The sequence below is a fragment of the Dysidea avara genome, chromosome 8 (genome assembly GCF_963678975.1).
Source record: "Dysidea avara chromosome 8, odDysAvar1.4, whole genome shotgun sequence".
Lineage (NCBI taxonomy): Eukaryota > Metazoa > Porifera > Demospongiae > Dictyoceratida > Dysideidae > Dysidea > Dysidea avara.
The window spans coordinates 16,096,511-16,117,879 of record NC_089279.1 but is presented as its reverse complement, the minus strand read 5'-3'; the positions used below and the strand labels follow the sequence as shown (position 1 = coordinate 16,117,879).

The following is a 21,369-nucleotide window of genomic DNA, read 5'->3' as shown; positions in this document are numbered from 1 at the left end:
AACCCAGTACCACATCTCAAAGGTGAAAGTATTTTACATGAAGTTCCACCTGCTTTGTCACACACACACGCACACACGCACACACGCACACACGCACACGTACGCATGAAACACACACACACACACACACACACTACATCAAACACAAGTACACACAACACGCAAACCATACTAACCCATCATGGCAACTTCTAGACTGCTTGTCTACAGTGAAAATATATGAACATTAAGTTCAGCAGATGTAGTCACATACCCAATTGTGCAGTGAGGTGTAAAAGTGTTGTCGATGCTCTGTGACAGATGTTCACTATTACGAAGACCAAACCTATATCACAAACTTGACATACGTAGAATGCATGTTTGCACTCACAATAGTTGTTGCAACGCTACATGTAAAGATGCTGACGGTGTGCTATAAATAAAACAATGTGAACAGCTTATGACAAGCCATATATTTTCCTTTTACTTATGCAATGGAAAAATGGTGTCTTTTACTGGTTGAAGGTCACTTCTTCATTGATAGTCTCTTCCAAAAGAGCTGCAAAGAACTGTCTAACCTTTCTATTGCCCAACAAAATGCAGTCTGTTCTATCATTTGATGCCCATGGCAGATGGTGACAACTATTTTCACTGTTGCTGCTGACTCATTGTTTTCCATGGACATGTTGATTTCTTCATTCATTATCTCTTCTCCTGTATACAGAAAATATGTAATTTGCAACTTCAGAGAAATTTGGGGACTCACACTCACAGACATAACCGGCTCACCATGCTTACATGTAATGATGTAAGAGTAGAATTAATATCAGCTAAAGGAATATCTTCCCTGGAAAACTATTATTACCCTGGTTCAGCGATATCCAGATATTGTTTTCTCCAAATTTCATAACATAATAGGCTTACTGTTCTTGCACACACTCCACCTGGAATAACAGTAACATAATCTGTTAGTCATACGATTTATGTAACACAAACACACACACGCACTACACACAGAGTAAACACTTACTAAAATGTGGTGACCGACTTGTCAAGATGGGTGCATCTCAACAATATGTTGCCCAAGGTGGGTGCATCTAGCAACATAAGTCAAAAAGATATGAACAAACACACACATACACACACACATGCATGCACACACACGCATGCACGTACGCACACACACACACACGCACACACACTACATGCATGTACGCACTACACACACGCAGAGTAAACACTTAGTAAAATGTGGTGACTGACTTGTCAAGATGGGTGCATCTCAACAATATGTTGCCTAAGATGGGTGCATCTAGCAACATAAGTCAAAAAGGATATGAACACACACACACACACGCACACACACACAGAGTTTTGCACCGATATGCATTTTTTTCACATTTACTGATACCAATTATTTGCCTGTTCCTATAACCGATATGCCGATATTAACTGATATTCTTCTATTCTTTAGAACAGGGAGGAGGAACAGAAAATCACTGGAAGTTTATGTGTGTAAATTGCATTTGTAGTGATAATGTAATCAATTGCTTAGGCGGACAATTTTACAATGTTTGCTACAGTTTTGCCACTAACCTCTTTCATGGAAAAGGAAGCCAAGTAGTTATAAAACAGATAAGCTAGCTTATCAAACTGTTTTTAGTGAGATTCCAGACCATTTGTAAAGAGTAATCGACTAATTGTGTGGACGGCCGATAAATATACACAGTCTGCTATAGCGTTGCAGCCATACTTTCACAAACAAACAAGCCTAAACAGTTATAAAATGTTACAGCAAATATATGTTGCACCACTTACTGCTGCATTCACTGCTTTCACCAGTTTCTTGCTGTCATTAATTACCGATTGTGGGTTTTGGTTAATCAGCAAATTATTTTGCTTCATAACCGATACCGATACTTGTATAATTACGTAATATTGGCTGTTACCAATAATTCAACCGATTATCGGTGCAACACTACACACACACACAGAGTACACGTAAACACTTAGTAAAAAGTAGTGACCGACTTGTCAAGATGGGTGCATCTCAACAATATGTTGCCCAAGATGGGTGCATCTAGCAACATAGGCCAATATACACACATTGCATACCAACACAAATGACTATTCAAATACACAAGAAGATACTTCCTTTTTATCCACTAGACTAGTGTTTTATCAGCCATTACTTACAGCAGGTATCCCAAACGATAAGAGAGTGCTATTTAACAATTGTACAGTATAGAATGGGTAACGAAAATAGCATCAATAATTGTTTTTGTTTTTTTTTAACTTTAAGCAAGGGAACTAAATAGAAAACAAACTAACCTTTAGATCTTTCGCCGTCTGCTAGTGAGTTATACGCAAAGAAGGCCATCCCTTACATCTGCTGCAATGGATCAAGTCTTTCCTTGTCTCCTAAAACTAATATAGTGAACCACATGTTGACTTTGTAGATTGGCACTGCCAGCTACGGTATCACGAGATTCATCAATTAATGGGTATGTCCAGTGAAACTGATGAACGTGTTTTTCCAGTGCTTGTTCACTGCGGTAGAACGAACTAGAACTGCTGCAGTATCACAGATAATTAGTGTTCCTGATGTTTTTTCACCATTTAGGTGGAAAAAGTGTGTATGTGTTTCACTCCGCTCAGCGCCGTTTTTGCGATAGCTTTCTGCTGTGATTGGTGCTAGCTCCTTAGCCATGATAGGTATAGGTGACAACTCAGGGGGCCATTTCCACTGAAACCAATAGCCGTTGAATGTTGAACCACAGTCCCATGATCCTGATACATTGGTTGGCAGAACACAATGTGGGAGCCGGTTACTACCACTCCATTGGAAAAGGCTCACCCCATTACAAAGCGAGATGAAAGTGTACCACCATGCAAGATCTGAATGGAATTCATGGGTTAGCCTAGTGTAGTAATGCAATTTCTGTACTTTAGCTACAGTAGAATACATGCGTGCAACAAGTGCTCTGCCACACCTTACCACCTTGGTGGCATGCTGAAGGAGGCCCACAAGTGATAGGATTTGTCTTTTTGTTGCATTGTCTTTTACCAGCCACTGTGAAACCTCTTGTTTAAGTCTCTGCAGCTTTTCTGGTGGCAACCGGGCTTCCATTTTTTGCATATCTAGGAGTATGCCTAGGAAGGTCAATGAGGTGGAAGGGCCTTCCACCTTCTCTAAAACTAATGTAGCTGACACACTGCAACTATGGTTTCCAAACTCCTTTGACAAATAGGGGCTGTTGGAGGACCAACCATCAAGAAATCATCAAGGTAGTGGATTAGGAAAGTAATGTCATGCTGCTTCAAAATCCATGCAAGTAATTCAGCCAAAGTGTCAAATAGCTTTGGGACAGATCGTAGACCAAAGGGTAGGCAGGTATCAATATAGACTCACTGCATAGCAAGTAAGTGCCTGTCTGCTGGGTGGACAGGTAGTAGGCAAAAAGCACTTTTTTATGTCCACCTTTTATAGATGTGTACCCTGACCTAACTAGATTATTTCCTGAATCGCATGGTCTACGGTAATGTATTTCAAACATCACAGAGATTTAAGAATGTCATCATTGACACTTCTGTTTTTTGGGTGTGACAAGTCCACTGTCAACCTCCATTTTCCCAGTTGGTTGCCCTTGGAGAACGATTTACATGTACCATTGGCACTGCAGTGGGAGGAAGTGGGCCTATCACCCTGCCCAAAGATACTTCTGTGGCTAGATACTCACAGACTACTGCTGGGTGTTCAAGAGCACTACCCATATTTTTATGTACTGATCTTAGGGATTTTTCCTGTGGGATAAAGCCAATCCTAAAACCATGAGAAATACCTCCCAAGAAGAACTGCACTAGGCATCTATCTGGGTGTCCCAGCAGCAACAGACTCCACCCAGACACTGAAAGAGGTGTGTTGATTGCTGTAGTTATTCTTGGCACATGCAGCTCCCCATTAGTGGACTGCAGGCGTTAACTCTAATCTCTTATCCAGGATGAGAATGACATGGGTGAACCCAGCTGGTGATTCTCCAAATACCAGTGTTCTGGAGGAAGCTCAACAACTGCAGGGGGAAATAAAGGAAAGGGAGAAGTGGTTTATGCTTGTGTAGGAAATATACAAAGACACGTGTTTATTTGCTGCAGCTATGTGAAATGCAATACTGAGGACACCATGATTTGTTATGTAACCATGGTCATTTAATTACAATTCCACGCACCATATCATATTATTAATCACTCTACTATATTAAAACACATGATACACTAGAAGAAAGTGATGGTGTGACATGTGCACAGAGCTGCCTGTGAAGTAAAGAATGACTTAGTAATTAGGGGATGGAATACCACAACAATATATGTGAATCATATGAAAGTAACAGTTTACCTAATAAGTGCAATAGTCCAACTAATAAGTTTTCTGTGGGGTATTTCCCAAAAGTGGAGGTGGTTTTCCTTTTGGCTTGTGTGGAAACTGGATAGCCTTGTGGTACACGTCCATCATAGCTAAGTCTTTGGAGCAGTACCAGCATAATTTATGTGATCGAATCTGCAGCCCGGGTATGAGCAAAGAACTCCATGGGTAAAGTTCCATTCTTTACAGACCTTATGACAACAAGGCCTTGGAGTTTCACTTGGATAGTTGATTTCTAAACCCTTATCAGTGGAAGGGCAGTCAGGAGCATGACTGTAGTCTACTGAGCAGTGAGTGACCCCGAAACAGTATATGCAGTGGGCACGGCATTTTGTATCAGGGAAAGACATGTTCGACAGAGTACTATCAATTTTAGCCCATGATTCTCCGGGGGTTGAAGCCTTACGGAATCGATGGTCATAGCCAAGCCAATTTTCACCCTCAAATTCCATATGAGCTTCCAGGATTAGATAAAGATAACCCATCATATCAGAAATCTGTGTGGGATGAGACTGAGCAATCACTGATGTATAATTGGCGAAACACTGGACCCATTCCAAAACTGAAGTGAGGGTTCGACGCCTTGAACCCTTAACTCTGCTCCCATCTTCTTGCAGTGGGCCCCTGAGATGGTCAATAGCTAGCTCCGCCATTTCAACAAGGCTACGAGCTTGAATATGCTGAACAAGCATGTTTGGAATGGGTGGTAAGCCTGTCCTGATGCGGAAAGGTTTATGAGCAATGAGAGTGGTACCTAGGATGTGCCCTCCGGTGCCTAGGCTGTTCCCTCCAGTGGATACCACAGGTGTGATGAACGAAGTAACAGATGTGCCGGCGGATAGACAGCTTCTTGAGTTCTGTGGCGTGAGCAGTGGAGAAAGTGGTGTAAATGTTGGAATATGGCATATGGAGCCAGGTTGTGGGTAGTGTCCAATAACTGTAAGAAGAAAAGTGGTGGAGGACGCATGTGAATAAGACATACAGGTAGGTGTGCAGTTGTGTATGTGTGGAAAGGTTTAGGGAAGGGAGGGAGGGGGTATACACATACAGTGGAAACTTAAACAACTGTCTATGATAATGTATACTTATCCTAAACAGTACAGACACATTATTATAATTATGACGCACAAATGACATCCACATTATTATCTCATTTGTAAGCATTGCTTGCTCGGATCATACATTGTTTAATGACACACCCATACTCACATGTCACCACCTTGATAATTTACACTGCCATCCAGGAATGCTGCATATACTCTTTTCACTGAGACTTGAGACAGAGCCTATACTAGAGACAAGACGAGAGCACCTCTGGTGCCCAGAGGTGGAACACCGAGGAACCACAACCAACTGGGGATTTGGGCCCATGGGGAAACCAAGGAATAGATAGCAGAGGCGTCACTCTGCTCCAGGAATGTAAAAGTAGGAATTACAGCTAATTAGCCATGAATAGTGAGGCTTCCGGTAGCGAGAGACCAGAAGGGGTAACCACAGACATTCATACAATCAATTAGTGAGGTGACAATAATGAATTGACTAGTTCTTGCACAAACAACAGGTACAAACATACTAACAGACAGCATGAGCACAATAACATGCACAAATATAGCAGGCGGTTGAACTGCCCGTATAGAGCGTCACTGCTAGCTATGACACACAATAGCGAAAAACGGGTAATCATCTTTTACAGCATACCTGGAATAGATAATGACAACATCACAGCTGTTGATGATGTAGGAACCACCGGTGAGTAGGATGAAACAAAGACTGGCGATGAAGACGCCGGAATCACCGACGAAGATGTAACTATGGGAGATGTGGACGTCACGATGGTCGGTAACCAGCAATCCAGTACCTCCACAAGTTTGGGAATGCCACCCTGAGTAAGCACCACTCCCTGTGCATCCTGGCCCTTGGCATCCCCTTCCTCTGGATGGTGGCTGTTCAGTCTAGGTCTTCCACGTTTTGAGTGCTGTCTGTTCGATTGGCTTCCCCGTTTCATCATGAAAAATCTGATCTATCAAGTTGAACTATCTCTCGCAGTTTATATATCTTTTGCAATTAAACACTTCTGACCAGCCACTAGCTGTCTTCACACTATTATTATTTTCGCATGCGCACATGGGTGATTACTTGACACACCTTCCACGTGACCGCTTCACCATTAACTTTGTTTTGCTAATTAAACTCCGTGAAAATGGCCGGTTTTCGCTCAGCAGGTCACATATTACTAATATATAGTCAATAAATTCTGAAAGATCTTGTATCTTTCTTAGCTGGATACACTTGATGTATGCATGGGTGTATGTGCATGAATACATATTTTGTGAGATGTAATGCAACTCACAGATACTAATTGATTTATGCATTGATGATCATCCATATTCCTTGAGAATGCCTTTTGATGTTCCTAGTGCAGGAAAATAGACACCTGTGTAACAATTGTGTCTCTGGCACCATCCTTTCTTTAGTATGTACGGGTTCATAATGTTACAAAATAAGTGAACAAACAAGTGCAAGGTAAAATGAGAAAATTTAAGCTTAATTAAATATTGTAGAAAAAAAGGTAGGGAAACAAGGGATGTTGCCTACACCTGCAGAAATACTAGTGAGCATTTAATCCCTAATTCAGTCATGGGTATAGGGGATTAAATGTTCACTAGTATATCTATAAGTGTAGGCAACCTCCCTTGTTTCCCTACTTTTATATATGATCCCTAATCGAGCTTATAATTCCTTTCCCTTATACTTGTTTAGTTATAAACTCAGGAGGTCTATCCATTTCCACGCATGACTAGAAAGCTGCATTATAACCAGTTTGCATCACACACATTTGTTATAATGCTCACAGTCTGGTGTACCTTCCTTAATGGAAAAATCCTTATTTCCAACAATATACAGTTCCTTTTCGCATTAAGAGATCAGTTAATATGTACATAGCTATTTATGTGAATGCTTTATTAGAGTATAAGTGACTGCTCTATGCTCTATTCCAGTATCTTGATCTTTTTAAAATTTTCAAGAGGGCTCATGTCCCATCTATGAATCCTTCCCTGAGAGATGAATGTTGCTATAAATTGTTGTGCTGTACTGCATGTTGTTACTCGTACTGCCAGAGTTAGTGTGCTGAAATCTTAGGAATCTTAACTTCAAAGGTTGGGGAGTGGGGTCCTGATCCTTTTCTACACTTCCTGTTGTAGGAAGGACCTGTAAGATATACCTTACCAACAGTGTGGTGTGCCTGATTATGGAGAGCATGATGGTGACATGCAAAACTGCATTCGTATGTTATAGCCATTTTATTAAGTTCTTGTAGTTTTTTTGTTTTTTTTGTATTATCACTGTACAAATCGATCTTTCTGCTGTTACCACTTTGTATAGTTGTAACTTTTAAAGCTCTCAGCTTCTAGAACTGAAACTTTGGTTGAATCTTTTGGCTATGTAACATTAACATGTTGTGTGCATTTAATACTACAGTACAGAATAAAGAAAATCAAATAATTTTAAGGGATAGGCACCTGTTTGTTAGAAGTACCACAGCATCAACTTGTTTCATTATAGCACAGCTCCACATCTATGCCTCTTATCCAAGTCACTGCAAATTCCTTAAAGTTTACATTGTTTAAAATTTGTACTTTGCAGGATTGAGTCTGCCTAGGTCCAGTCATGGAGTTTTTCTCCTTTCTGCAACTTTTCAAACACACTTAATGTAACATCTTTAAACAGGTTGTGGGACCAGGTGTCCTAAGATCTTCAGCACTTGTGCTGTAAAGCCATAATAAGTAATTAGACCCCTGTGGTCTGAAGTCTAACTATTACTTAAAATAATAAAATCCACTGTTAATTCGTGTTATGTAGTTGCTAGTGTTCTTTTCTCATAGGATTTTACTCACTGTGGACTCTTCTCAACTGTCACTTGATAATGCACCTGACATTGCTTATAAATATGGTTATCTGAGGAAACTTCTTATTGATAAAAAAGTTGGTAGTGTACTCTGCTCTAAATTTAAGTTAGTCAAACAGTGTATGTATTAGTGAATATATTTGGATGATTGCAGATCATACTGGAAGCCATCAGTTATTGGTAACCACCTTGAGCAAGCTGCAAGGTTTTGTAAGGACAGAAAATCTACTTTGAGCATATCAGATTCTGTGAGTACATGTACATTTGCTGGGAACTTCTACTTTGAGTGCATTTCTCTACAGGTTGATTCAGTATGCAAGACAGCATTCTTCAATTTTGTAGCATATATGATATACCAAATTAGTAAAAGTCGCAACCTTCAGTTGCTGTTTAGTAGTCATTGTGATGATGCTACACTGGATTTGTTCCTGAAGTTGCTTGATGCTCATCCTGTTCCAGAGTTACCCGAAATAAAGGTGAAATATGTTTACTGAATTTTTGTCTATGTATTATCTGTGACTTTGTTTGCTTCATTTTATAGGCTTACAACATCACTTTGGATTGTCGTACACGTACTATCAGTAGATATACTTCCATTCCTCAGTTTCCATTCTTTAGTGATGTGTCTACTTACATTAGCAGCTTAATTCAACAGAATGTTGATGAATTCAATGAAAGTATTTCTATTTTACAAGAAAATGAACCACAGGGGATCACTGCAGGTATTAAGTTACAGAGTTATAATGCAACCAGGAGTGGAATTAGGGGTTAAAGAGTGGGAACCAATTGTGACAATGAAAGTTACAGAGTGGCACTTGAAGTGCCCAACCAGCATTGATCAGTATGTCTTTCTGGTGGGGTTGAGGGATTTTGTATTGCTTGGATTTCTACTTCATTTTAAATTAATACAATGGTATGCAGAGCTTACTTTGATGTGTGGAGGTCTCTTGTTTACGAAGAAACGTGATAACAGGTGTCTTATTAACAACCACAATGAGGCCCACAATAATGCAATTAACCTCTTGTGGACAATTAGTATTTAACACATCAATAAACACCAAGGGAAGTGATGTGATTTCGAGCTGAACACTTGTTTTCTGTAGCAAAGTATATTAGTTGAGTGGACTAAACCATCGTGGTATTGATTAATCTAATCAAAAACAGCCAAGCTGTAAAAAAAGGTGCGGCCCCCAAAAAGGCCATGGTGAAAAAAGATGTGAAATCCAAGGTGGCGGCCAAGAAATGGCTGTGATAGTAGGTTAATGGTTACATTTTAATAACAACAATTCAGGTGAATTTGGTGCCAAGACCAAGCGGCACAAAATTCACCTGAATTGTCATTATTAAAATGTAACCATTAACCTACCATCACAGCCATTTCTTGGCCGCCACCTTGGATTTCACATCTTTTTTCACCATGGCCTTTTTGGGGGCCGCACCTTTTTTTACAGCTTGGCTGTTTTTGATTAGATATCACTTCTTTTTGTATTTGTATACTGCAAAGCCGGCCTATGGCTGGCTTTGGGGCTTTTTTAACTCCTGTGTTTTTTTCTTTACTACAGGAAGAAGAAAAGAACTTAAAGAAGAATTTTAGTACTTCAATTATTTTTGATTTTATTAAATTTTAGTAATTATACAAATTATATACATATATTTATTACATGCCCATTATTCCCCACAGGATATTTTTTTGCAGCTGATCTCTCTACTGGGTGACTTGAAATGTAGCTGAACTATATACAGGATGGTTTCTTTGTAGCTGAACTCTCTACAAGGTAACCTCTTCTAGCTGGTCTCTCTACAGGGTATTTTGTTTCTAGCTGAACTCTCTACAGGTGATTTGTTTGCAGCTAAACTCTCTACATGGTGGTGTTTTTGTAGCCGAACTCTCTACATGATGGTTTCTTTGTAGCTGAACTCTCTATAAGGTGACTTCGTCTAGCTGAACTCTCTACAGGGTGATTTTTTGTAGCTGAACTCTCTGCAGGGTGATTTGTTTGCAGCTGAACTCTCTACATGATGGTTTCTTTGTAGCTGAACTCTCTACAAGGTGACTTCGTCCAGCTGATCTCTCTACGGGGTGATTTGTTTCTAGCTGAACTCTCTACAGGTGATTTGTTTGCAGCTAAACCCTCTACATGGTGGTTTCTTTGTAGCTGAACTCCCTACATGATGGTTTCTTTGTAGCTGAACTCTCTACAAGGTAACTTCTTCTCTACAGGGTGATTTGTTGTAGTTGAATTCTCTACAATGTGGTTTGTATGAGGCTGAACTCTCTACATGGCGGTTTCTTTGTAGCTGAACTCTCTACAGAGTGATTTGTTTGCAGCTGAACTCTCTACATGATGGTTTCTTTGTAACTGAACACTCTACAAGGTGACTTCTTATAGCTGATCTTTCTACAGGGTGAATTGTTGTAGCTGAACTATCTACAAGGTAACTTCTTCTAGCTGATCTCTATACAGGGTAATTTGTTTGTAGTTGAATTCTGTGCAGGTGGTTTCTTTGTAGCTGAACTCTGTACATGATGGTTTCTTTGTAGCTGAACTCTTTACAAGGTGACTTCTTCTAGCTGAACTCTCTACGGGGTAATTTCTTTGTAGCTGAACTCTCTATATGATGGTTTCTTTGTAAATGAACTCTCTACAAGGTAACTTCTTCTAGCTGATCTTTCTACTGGGTGATTTGTTTGCAGCTGAACTCTCTACATGGTGGTTTCTTTGTTGCTGAACTCTCTACAAGGTGAATTCTTCTACCTGATCTCTCTACAGGGTGATTTGTTTGTAACTGAACTCTGTACAAGTGCGTTTTTGTGGGTGATCTCACTGCAGGTTGATATGTTTGTAGCTGAACTCACTAAAGGGTGATTTTGCTTGTAGCTGAACTCCTTACATTGTATCTAGTTTCTAGCTGATCTCTCTACAGGGTGATTTGTTTGTAGCTGATCTCTCTACAAGTTGATTTGTGTGTAGCTGATCTATCTGCAGGTTGATTAATTTGCAGCCGATCTCTCTACAAGGTAATTTGTTTGTAGCTGAACTGTCTGTATTAAAGTGATTTATTTGTAGCTGATCTCTCTGCAGGTTGATCTGTTTTAGCTGAACTCTCTACAGGGTGATTTACTTGTGTAGCTGAACTCCTTACATTGTGTCTAGTTTCTAGCTGATCTCTCTACAGGGTGATTTGTTTGTAGCTGATCTCTCTACAAGTTGATTTGTGTGTAGCTGATCTTTCTACTGGTTGATTTGTTTGTAGCCGATCTCTCTACAGGGTAATTTGTTTGTAGCTGAACTCTGTACAAGGTGCTTTTTTGTAGGTGATCTCACTGCAGGTTGATTTGTTTGTAGCTGAACTCACTAAAGGGTGATTTGCTTGTAGCTGAACTCCTTACATTGTGTCTAGTTTCTAGCTGATCTCTCTACAGGGTGATTTGTTTGTAGCTGATCTCTCTACAAGTTGATTTGTGTGTAGCTGATCTCTTTGCAGGTTGATTTATTTGTAGCCGATCTCTCTACAGGTAATCTGTTTGTAGCTGAACTCTCTATAAGGTGATTTGTTTGTAGCTGATCTCTCTACAGGTAATCTGTTTGTAGCTGAACTCTCTATAAGGTGATTTGTTTGTAGCTGATCTCTCTGCAGGTTGATTTGTTTTAGCTGAACTCTCTTCAGGGTGATTGCTTGTAGCTGAACTCCTTACATTGTGTCTAGTTTCTAACTGATGTCTCTACAGGGTGATTTTATGTAGCTGAACTCTCTTTAGGGTGATTTGTTTCTAGCTGATCTCTCTACAGGTAGATTTGTGTTGATTTGTTCATTGCTGATCGCTCTAAAGGTTGATTTGTTGCAGCTGAACACCCTGCAAAGTGTTTTGTTTGTTTGTAGCTGATCACTCTAAAGGGTAATTTGTTAGTAACTGAACTCTCTCCACAGTGACCTGTGTGTAGCTGAATTCTGTGTAACTGAATTCTCTAGAGAGTGACTTAATTGTAGCTGAATTCTCTACACAGTGCATAACTTGTTTATAACTGAACTTTCTTCAGTGTGACTTGTAATGTTCTGAATCTCTATAGTGATGTATTTGCTTAACTCTCCACATGGTGACTGTCTTCTTGCTGAACTGTCTATAAGATTAACTGTTTGCAGCTGAACTCCCTACAGAATAACTTGTGATGTAATAAAATTCTATAATGGAGTAAATAAATTAGCCGAATGCTCTATTAGGGTTACTGTTCTATTAGAGTATCTCGATCTCGCATTTGCTACACGGAGTTGGCTTTCGAATCATAACTCAGTGGTTTGTAATCCGATTCTTCTGTACTACTGCACGGACTTTCTATGAAGATTATTCCAGCTATACACTGATTTTCAGCTCATTGCTCTAAGCGGTTAGCCTAGTAGGCGTGAAAACTAATACTTTTTTATTCATAAAAATCGATCGCGTAATTGTGACACAGGTTGGGTTTTGTGTCATATCTCCGTGGTCTTTATCTCGATTCCTTTCAAACCACCAAAAGGCACTCCTACGATGGTTACTCCATCTACATAGCAATTTTCAACTCATTCCATGAAGCGGTTTACCCTGTAGGCGTGACAACAAATCGATCTTGTTTTACGCGAATAATCGGTCATAACTCCTGAACCATTCATCGGATTTGTACCAAATTTGATGCTAGGATTCGCCTTTGGACTCCCTTTCTGTGTGCCAAATTTCAAGGCGATCGGAGTACGCGTTTGCTTGTTATAGCAATTTTTGCAAGTGTGCGAAAAGACGAAGAAGAAAAAGAAAAGAAGAAAAAGAAGAAAAAAAAACGAAACTTTGGCAGCTCGTATCTCGGAAATGGCTGGAGCGATTTCCTTCAAATTTGGAATGTAGACTCCCTTGGCTGGCGGGCAACTGTGTAGCAAATTTGGTTCCAATCAGATAAGTGATCACCGAGATACAAAGGTGTGAAAATGACGTTTTCGTTCTTCCTGTCAATATACTCACGGGTGTGGCGCGCCGGCTTCTTGGGCCGCACGACACGCTATCGTGTGTCTTGATACCTGAAAGATACCATTAATTCAGCTTGTGACCTTTGTCATAATATTGCTCCATAGACCTAGACAGCCATGGCTATTCAATTTTGCTGCCATTCCCACACATCTCTGAAGCCTCAAATACAAATTTTATCAACTTTATAAACTGTTACCGTAACTCACGCTCCATGGCTCACCGTGACCTTGAACATTTTGCTCACTGAAACACTCTTTGTGTTTATGATAGGAACTCTCTATACTAACTCACTGTTTGTATGCCATTGTCTACCATACTTAGACACTCATAATAGGCATGTTTGAGGCTTTAAAAGCCATTGATGACATCAACAATTACCGAAGTACACCTCAGGTTTTTAAATCCTCGAAGACATCTATTACGATATTACTTAGTGGGTGAATTGTAGCAATTAGTTTTTTTTAAATAAATTAACGTCAACTTGTCTGGTAAATCAAAATGAAACCTTCAAAGTTGCTAAAATATTAAATTTGAGGAACTTTATGTCCAAAAGATAACTGCTGTTAACTGCAAGAGCAACATTTTGTCTATTCAGAACTATTGTTGTACTTCATGTTAACCTGCCACTTATATTAAAGTAAGTCGCTGTTTGAGTCGACTTCCTGTTTGGTGCACAATATTTTATCTTGATTGTGTGGAGATTTAACTCCATATAGCTATACTAGAAACCAGTGTGTTTCACTCACTAAAAAGAGGAATTTTTCCACAAAGTTATATTGTAATGGATTCATATCTATTGTTTCACTGCTTTTTATTGCTGTAACCATACTGCATTTTTAAATTAATATGTTTTTGTGTTAGTTTCTTAACTTTTTTGTTGTAGCATAGCTATGATATACATGTGTGGTTGTGACTGCTGTATTAGAGTATCTTGCAGTGGTGGATCCAAGGAGGGTGCAGTGGGCACGTGCCCCCCTCCTCCAAAAAAAAAAAGATCGAGATGCTATAATAGAAGTCAGTCAAATACTCTAATAGAACAGTCACTACATATAGCACTATTGGGGATCCCCATAATTGCTGAGTAATGAAAAACTGGCATCTGCAGCATGCATGGGCACACTTAGCCTGCTAAAAATATTTGAAAATTTTGGACATTTTGGAAATTTCCAGTTAACTTAGTGTGTAACTAATGCTTTCAGACAAGCTTAACCGGACTTTGGTTAATGTTATGGGCTTGGTTTCTTCATTGTTTGACATTACTTCGGCCCAAGATATGCATTTTTTCCAACCACAACAGCTACAGTGCATGCATCATAGATTTACCTTTGTCCTCCTTTGTGTCCCATTTCTTTCTCCACTGCTGGGTAGGTGTAGATTCGTGGTAATGTTTGTTGGCTTCAATGCAGCTGGTTGTCACAAAAATTATCCATAGTTTCCATAGTGACTGGTTTGATTCAGAGGCACTTCTTGTACTACTGTTCTTCATTTGTAGCACTGTATAACAGGTAGAAATAGCTACCTGAAAATAAAGGGGAATGACCATGCACTCCACTTCTCAGCATAGTTGATAGTTGGGGTACACATTTAGTTGTGATCTCCGTAGTGGCTGGATTGATTGCAGAGATGCCTCTCATATTGCTCTTTGTTTGTAATGCCGTTTAATGGGTGGAACAAAGTTGAAAACGAAGTGAGATAGCCACATGATCACTTTTTCGTAGTCAGGGCATGTGTTAACTCACTTACGTAATTGATTTTTATAATGCATCTGGCTTGATGCGGTACACCAATCATTTATCATGTTACAAAAGAGTTAACAAACAAGTATAAGGAAACAATAGGAATTTGTATATCTGAGTAGGGATCATAGAAATAAAAAAGCAATGAAATAATGGAGGTCATCTACACCTGCAGCTATACTCGTGGACATTTAATCCCTACTTTGGTCATGACTGTACTCTGTATATGACTAAAGTAGGAATTAAATGTCTAGCTGCAGGTGTAGAGGACTTCTCTTAATTGTTTTATTGCTTTTTATTCCCTACTCAGACATAAAAAATTCATTTTTCCTGGAACCTGTATATACGTACTGATGTAGATGTAACATTTCATATTTTGTTTGATCAGGTTTACTAACTGAAGAGCAAATATTCAAGAATTTGTATCAATCTTTATGTTCTGAAATTGAAGCATTGAAAAAAGTAAGTAAATGTTTATTTATTGAGTACCCTTGTTGTTATGTATGTACTTGTTTGCCTATTTCCAATAGTAATGTGAACACTGCACATATAACTAATGCCCTTGACAGAGATAGCATGCAAATGAATTTCATATTTGGACAATTTAGTATTACAACTCTGACTAGAACACACTGACTTAGCAAACCCTATGGCTAGTACCATAAACGACAAAGTTTGGTGTGATTAAAGTTTGGTGAATTTGGCAAATCACTTGCAAATTAGCTAAATTTTATATTGTTCGGTAATGACTAAATGGTAATTCACCAAAATTAAATTTACATCGTTTATGGTAATTTGACCACCTTTTTCGGCGTAGTGGGAAAAGGCAGCCAAATTATGATTTAAAAGGAATTAATTAAGAATGCAGCAAGACTGAAGTAGAACATGAGTCAATGATAAACGTCCGTGTAAAGACGTTTAGTTGTAGTAACATTTATTCTTGGCCACTCCAGATTCAGCTCTTTCAGTTACCAGTTACTATTACTTTCAAAGATCCACATAACCAAGCAATTTTTGCATGGAAGATTTCATTTATATATGTGAATCAAATGCATTGATATAAATTGTATCATAGGTTTATGATCACAATTCTATTACTGCAATATACAACTTAATTGTGTGGCCAAGGTGGCAGTCAGTTGATAATCACTGGCTGGCTAATATCTCTCAGTGTAATAATGCACCAACAGCATTTCAAGATGATTCAGTCATGTAGAAGGTTTAGAAATCTTGTGTACCATGTGATCCACATATAGTATGTGGTAATTAAAATAAATTCCCATGACTACATGTAACCTGATATAACTTCATGCTAACTTCATGGAGAATCTGCCATAACACTAGGCACCACTTATACAATGTAAATAAAACAACTATCACAGTAATATGTTGATAGCAACAGGAGGAGGTGAGAAATAGAGAATATAATATTGTATGGCTCCGAAATTAAGAAAAATGATGGCTAACTGGTTTAAATTAATCAGCGCATGCACAACAGGACAGAATCTTCCTTGGCATATTAGGTGAGTGATTTGATACAGGAATCGTTTGTCTCTAATATCAAGTTGAAAACTTGTCATGTGCCTATGAGCTGAGGTGTTAAAAACGGCAAACATCACATGTATTGTGGTGAGTCTGTGAAACTGTTGCTACTTGTAGGTACATAATTCAAGGTAGTGGCTCGTGCTTATTTATTTGAGGCATTCACTTTTTACTTTCTTGGCCGTGTGACTTACTGTTGTAAACTGTTTAGCCACACTATAACCAGATTTATTCAGTATGACATTATAAATCTTACGCTGAATACAATTCTAACACTGCTGCTACTTTTTTTACTGTGTTTCATATTGTAATGCTCTTACCCTGAAATAGGCATGCCCACAGAGATTCTGTTCCTGGGATAATTAGATCCTTCTTCATCTAGTATGGATTTCTTTCATACTTCTGCAAACTCAGTAAAGATGGGTTTCATGAATTCTCAGGTCGATAATGATATTCATATTTTGAGCATTAGATAATTATGACAGCTGATGGTCATGGTTAACCATTTTTATGCAGATGGTACTTTAAGAGAGGTTCCACTGTACATCATAATCAAGACCCATGGTAATGAGTTGCGCTGCCAGTAAAGCAGAAACGCGTGCTGTAGACAATAAATGAGGAGACCACTACACATGAGGATTTTACAAGAACAAACATTGTCAAATTCGACCTGCCTGTAACTCACCCGTCGTTTACACTATCCCTCTGAAACTCTAGAGTTAAACTCATTGTGTCACTAGTAACTACCACACAAACAGTGAAGCAAATCCTTGTCAACTGTTTTGAGATCGAGATTGCCAACATCAAAGGGGAGGTTTCATTTTTTTGTTGTTGTTATTTTTTGTCGCATTTGATTAGAGCAACCGCAGGTGTATACATTGATTGCCCTGCTGATTGCCCTGCTATCACTTCTATATTCTCTCAATCGCCTCAAGATTCACATCATTGATTTTGCCACACATCATTACCCTACAGTTGTAATTTCAGCACCAAACGAAGTTTCAGTCATCCTCAGTCAACTTAGAGGCCAAATACAAAACCCATATTGTTGTTTTCCGCAATACTCGCTTGGCATGCAGGGAAATGTGTCATTAAGCTGTTCTAAAAGTTTCGTTGAGATTGTTGTATATGTTTTCAAGAATGGCTAGTTTGAAATTTGAATTTAGTCGCCCACATGCAATTTGCTCTCTAAAGACACAACTTAAGAATTTAAAGAATGATGCAGATCACAACTGCGGTTACCGGTTATTGAACTGGGCTGTGAATAGTAAGTGTAGTTAATCAGTGCATGTAGCCATAAAAGAGGTGTGCAAAAATCTATGCCATCGTTCAAGAATAGCTAGTTTGAAATTTGAATTTAGTCGCCCCCACATAATTTGCTCTCTAAGGGCACGGCTTAAAGAATTTAAAGAATGACACAGAGCATAACTGCAGTCACTGGTTATTGAAGTGGGCTGTGAATAGTAAGTGTAGTTAATCAATGCATGTAGCCACAAAACAAGTATACAAAAAACTATGCCATTGTACACCAAGTATTAAGAACTGTCATAATGCAGAGCATTTATAGCCTGTAAAGGCAACCCCGCACAAATGATGTGGGTAAAATCATGTACGTATACACATGCAGTTACAACATACACTGGACACATGAATACCCAACAGATTTAAGGTACACAATAATAATGTAAGAATTGTATGACTGTTTATGATATAACTGGTATGAAAACAAAAACAACCTCTCTAGAAAGACCAATTCCAAATCCCTTTAGTGAGAATTTATACACTGCTACCTACCTACATATTGAGCAAAGGTGGCAATGAACAGGTTCCCTGTAATGAATTTTACATGTGATCTGATCCTGCACATTCTGTGAGTGGATGAGATCCACTTGGCCAGGACAAAATGTGATCCAAATGTCCTGACTCAACCCACTTACAAGTTACAATCCAGTGGCAAAATGGAACTGAGGGGACAATATGTCTAAGGTGTGTGGACACATTACAACATGTGCATACAAGAAACGCTATGTACCTTTTTAGTATTCCAAATCACCACACTATGCACAGACCAGTCAACACAAAACTGCATAGTAAACCTGAAGAGGAAAAGTCACAAAGAAGTAATAGTGTATACGTACGGTTAGCAATGGTGAACAATATTAATGGTTTAATATACAGTACACTGAAACATTACTCTGGTCACTTCATGGTCAAAATTTTGAGCAGTAGCAGATTGCTGTGTAGTGTGTACACAAAACAACACATTCAGGGATTGTGTTTATACAGATGACAAGGTGACTTGATTAGACGCATTGTATTATAAATATCATAATTTAGTATGAGATATATAAAGTGTCACCGCTAGACAGTATACTGATATGGCTGCCATACAGACCTGAGCAGTGATTCAGCTAAGTAGGTGCAGTGGAACCTGTTTAATATGGTTACTTTTGGGCCAAAATTTCTTGGCCTAATAAGCAGGCAGCTGCTTTAACAAAGTACTGATTTAACCATATAGATGTCTCACAGGGGAATTTAAAAGTTGGACTTCTTAGAGAGGCAACTTCTATACAAGTGGCCACCAAGGCAGCTTCCACTGTGTAAGACTTAGGGCTTTAGATATTTGGTATTTCATGTGTTGAAGGTATTTCAGGACTTCTATAGTCTGAAAACCCAACTCAGACAATGTTGACTTGTAGTCACCACTAAACCACTGGAATGCTGGAAGTGAATGGTGTTATTTGTTTGCCTTATATCTTGGCTACTACTGTATATAGTAGAGCTGAAACATATATCCTGAAAAATATCTTCCAGATACCGTATGGATAACGACATCATCATTTGCTTCATCAGGAGCTTATAAGCACCAAAGATGAAAATTCTTACACTTTGGGCTACCAGCCATTGCAGTCAACTTGAAATGTTCCATCTGTGATGACATAGATTATGTGTGGATCAACATTTTTAGCATTTACTAACATGTTGGTTAGCAACACTTGCCCTCTTGCTGCCAGTCTCACACAATGCCACACACTAAAATCCATCACTAAATCCCTCTCTATAGCCAGTTAATAATACAAGAACAGCTGCATTGCAGATGCTTCTTACCATGGGCATGCATGGCAACACCAGGTGGGGTAACTTAATTCTTATAGCCTACTACATATTGGTTAAAAGTCTGTTCACTGGGTTACTTGGAGGAGGTTAAATGAACACTGTAACTACAGTGGCTTACTTGTTCTGAAGCAACGAACAACAGTGAACTGCATCGTGTTCCAAAATTCTTGCCATGTGTTTAATTTCGATTGTGGGTTTACTCATGTGACTCATATATGGCCTGATAGAAAATTTAACTCCGAATCAAACGGAAGTTGTTGCAAGGTGATAAGTGCAACCACCATCGAGTTATGGACAATTTCATAAAGGGTTTGCATGTTTCCTTACCTAAAAATTATTTACACGGCTAGTTTTGGCCTCACCATTTAGTATTAGGGTAAAACCCTAGATGTCATTTTAATCCTTGTTACATCACAAGTAGAATGACGTAAATTGCATAGCCATAGGATGGACTCTACTAAAGTTACAGTGCTTTGTGCAAAGCATGCGTATATTTATTAAGTTTAAATCCAGTTTTCTGGATTATGCAGGTTTAAGGGTTAAGGAGGTGGCTGCATTGTGCAGCCGCTTTGTACACAGTTGGCACATGAGGAATTTTTACAATGGCCAGTTTAGACAGGTGACCTCATTATACAGGTTTCACTGTGTTTAAAGCTACACTTAAAGGATATATGAAGCCAGTAGTGTATAAGCACAGAAGATTTAACCATGCAATATTTATGTAGTGCAACATTGCCTTACTTGGAACACCACAAATCCACAGGCCAATTGTTGTGTAAACACACATCCCCAAAAGTTCTTTGTGAGTTTAAGGGTTAATAAGGTCAGAAGAAATTTGTTCCTACAATGACATATTTTCATTGTACTAATGATGGATTATCAAGATATCACTGGGATACTACAGTGTCATCTCTTTAAATATAGCAGTAAAATTTTCACCCTGGTCCAATGTCCAGTAATTATGATAGAGATTCAACTGTACAAAACACATGCTGTCATGGTATACGCTAATTAAATGAACTTTGCTTATATTGTACAATTAATTTTTACAACACAAATACATGTACGGCAACTCACCAATTGTGTCTCAATCTCTGCAATATGAAACAACAATCTTCGCAACAGCCAAAGATCCTCTGAACATGTCTGAAAGATCACAGCATATTCTGGTACGCTTATTTATAAGCAATACAAGTACACAGAATTTTCAACTAGAGTAGGGACCATAGCACATCGATAATAAGTACTGAAACAAGCTGGAGTAGTTCACGATATTAAATCACAGTAAAAGAATAAGAACTGTTATACTGTACTTCTATATTTATAAACCGTTAAAAATATTTCGCCGAAGCTAGCATCTGACAAAAATTAATTGTGCAAAAAAAGTTTTGCCAATGTAATATTAGAGAAGTTGAATGAATTCGGTTAACTGCTTTCTGGTCACCTGGATCAAAGCTTAGCCGTTGGCATTTCAAGAGTATGTCTTTATTAATAAAACAAGAATGGCCTCCTTCATCCCAGGGAGAGCTGTCCTCATCTATTTTGCTGCCAGTGGTATATAGCGTTGGCAATGATGCCATGCGATGATAGACATCTACCACAGGACACATTAAATGAAGTATATATACAAATATGATGGAATGAGCTTCTAGCTACAGCAATTCTACTCCAGTCC

At 38.8% G+C, this 21,369-nt stretch overlaps 1 protein-coding gene across 1 annotated transcript in view; it reads left to right on the top strand.

Annotated features, from left to right (window-relative positions):
• LOC136264793 (uncharacterized) overlaps positions 1-21,369 on the top strand; it is a 306,221-nt gene that overhangs the window by 190,136 nt on the left and 94,716 nt on the right. Inside the window, exons 44-48 of the mRNA XM_066059562.1 lie at positions 8,284-8,412; positions 8,461-8,554; positions 8,609-8,782; positions 8,848-9,028; positions 15,424-15,497. Coding sequence (XP_065915634.1) covers positions 8,284-8,412; positions 8,461-8,554; positions 8,609-8,782; positions 8,848-9,028; positions 15,424-15,497 — 652 coding nt within the window. The remainder of the gene's footprint in view (positions 1-8,283; positions 8,413-8,460; positions 8,555-8,608; positions 8,783-8,847; positions 9,029-15,423; positions 15,498-21,369) is intronic.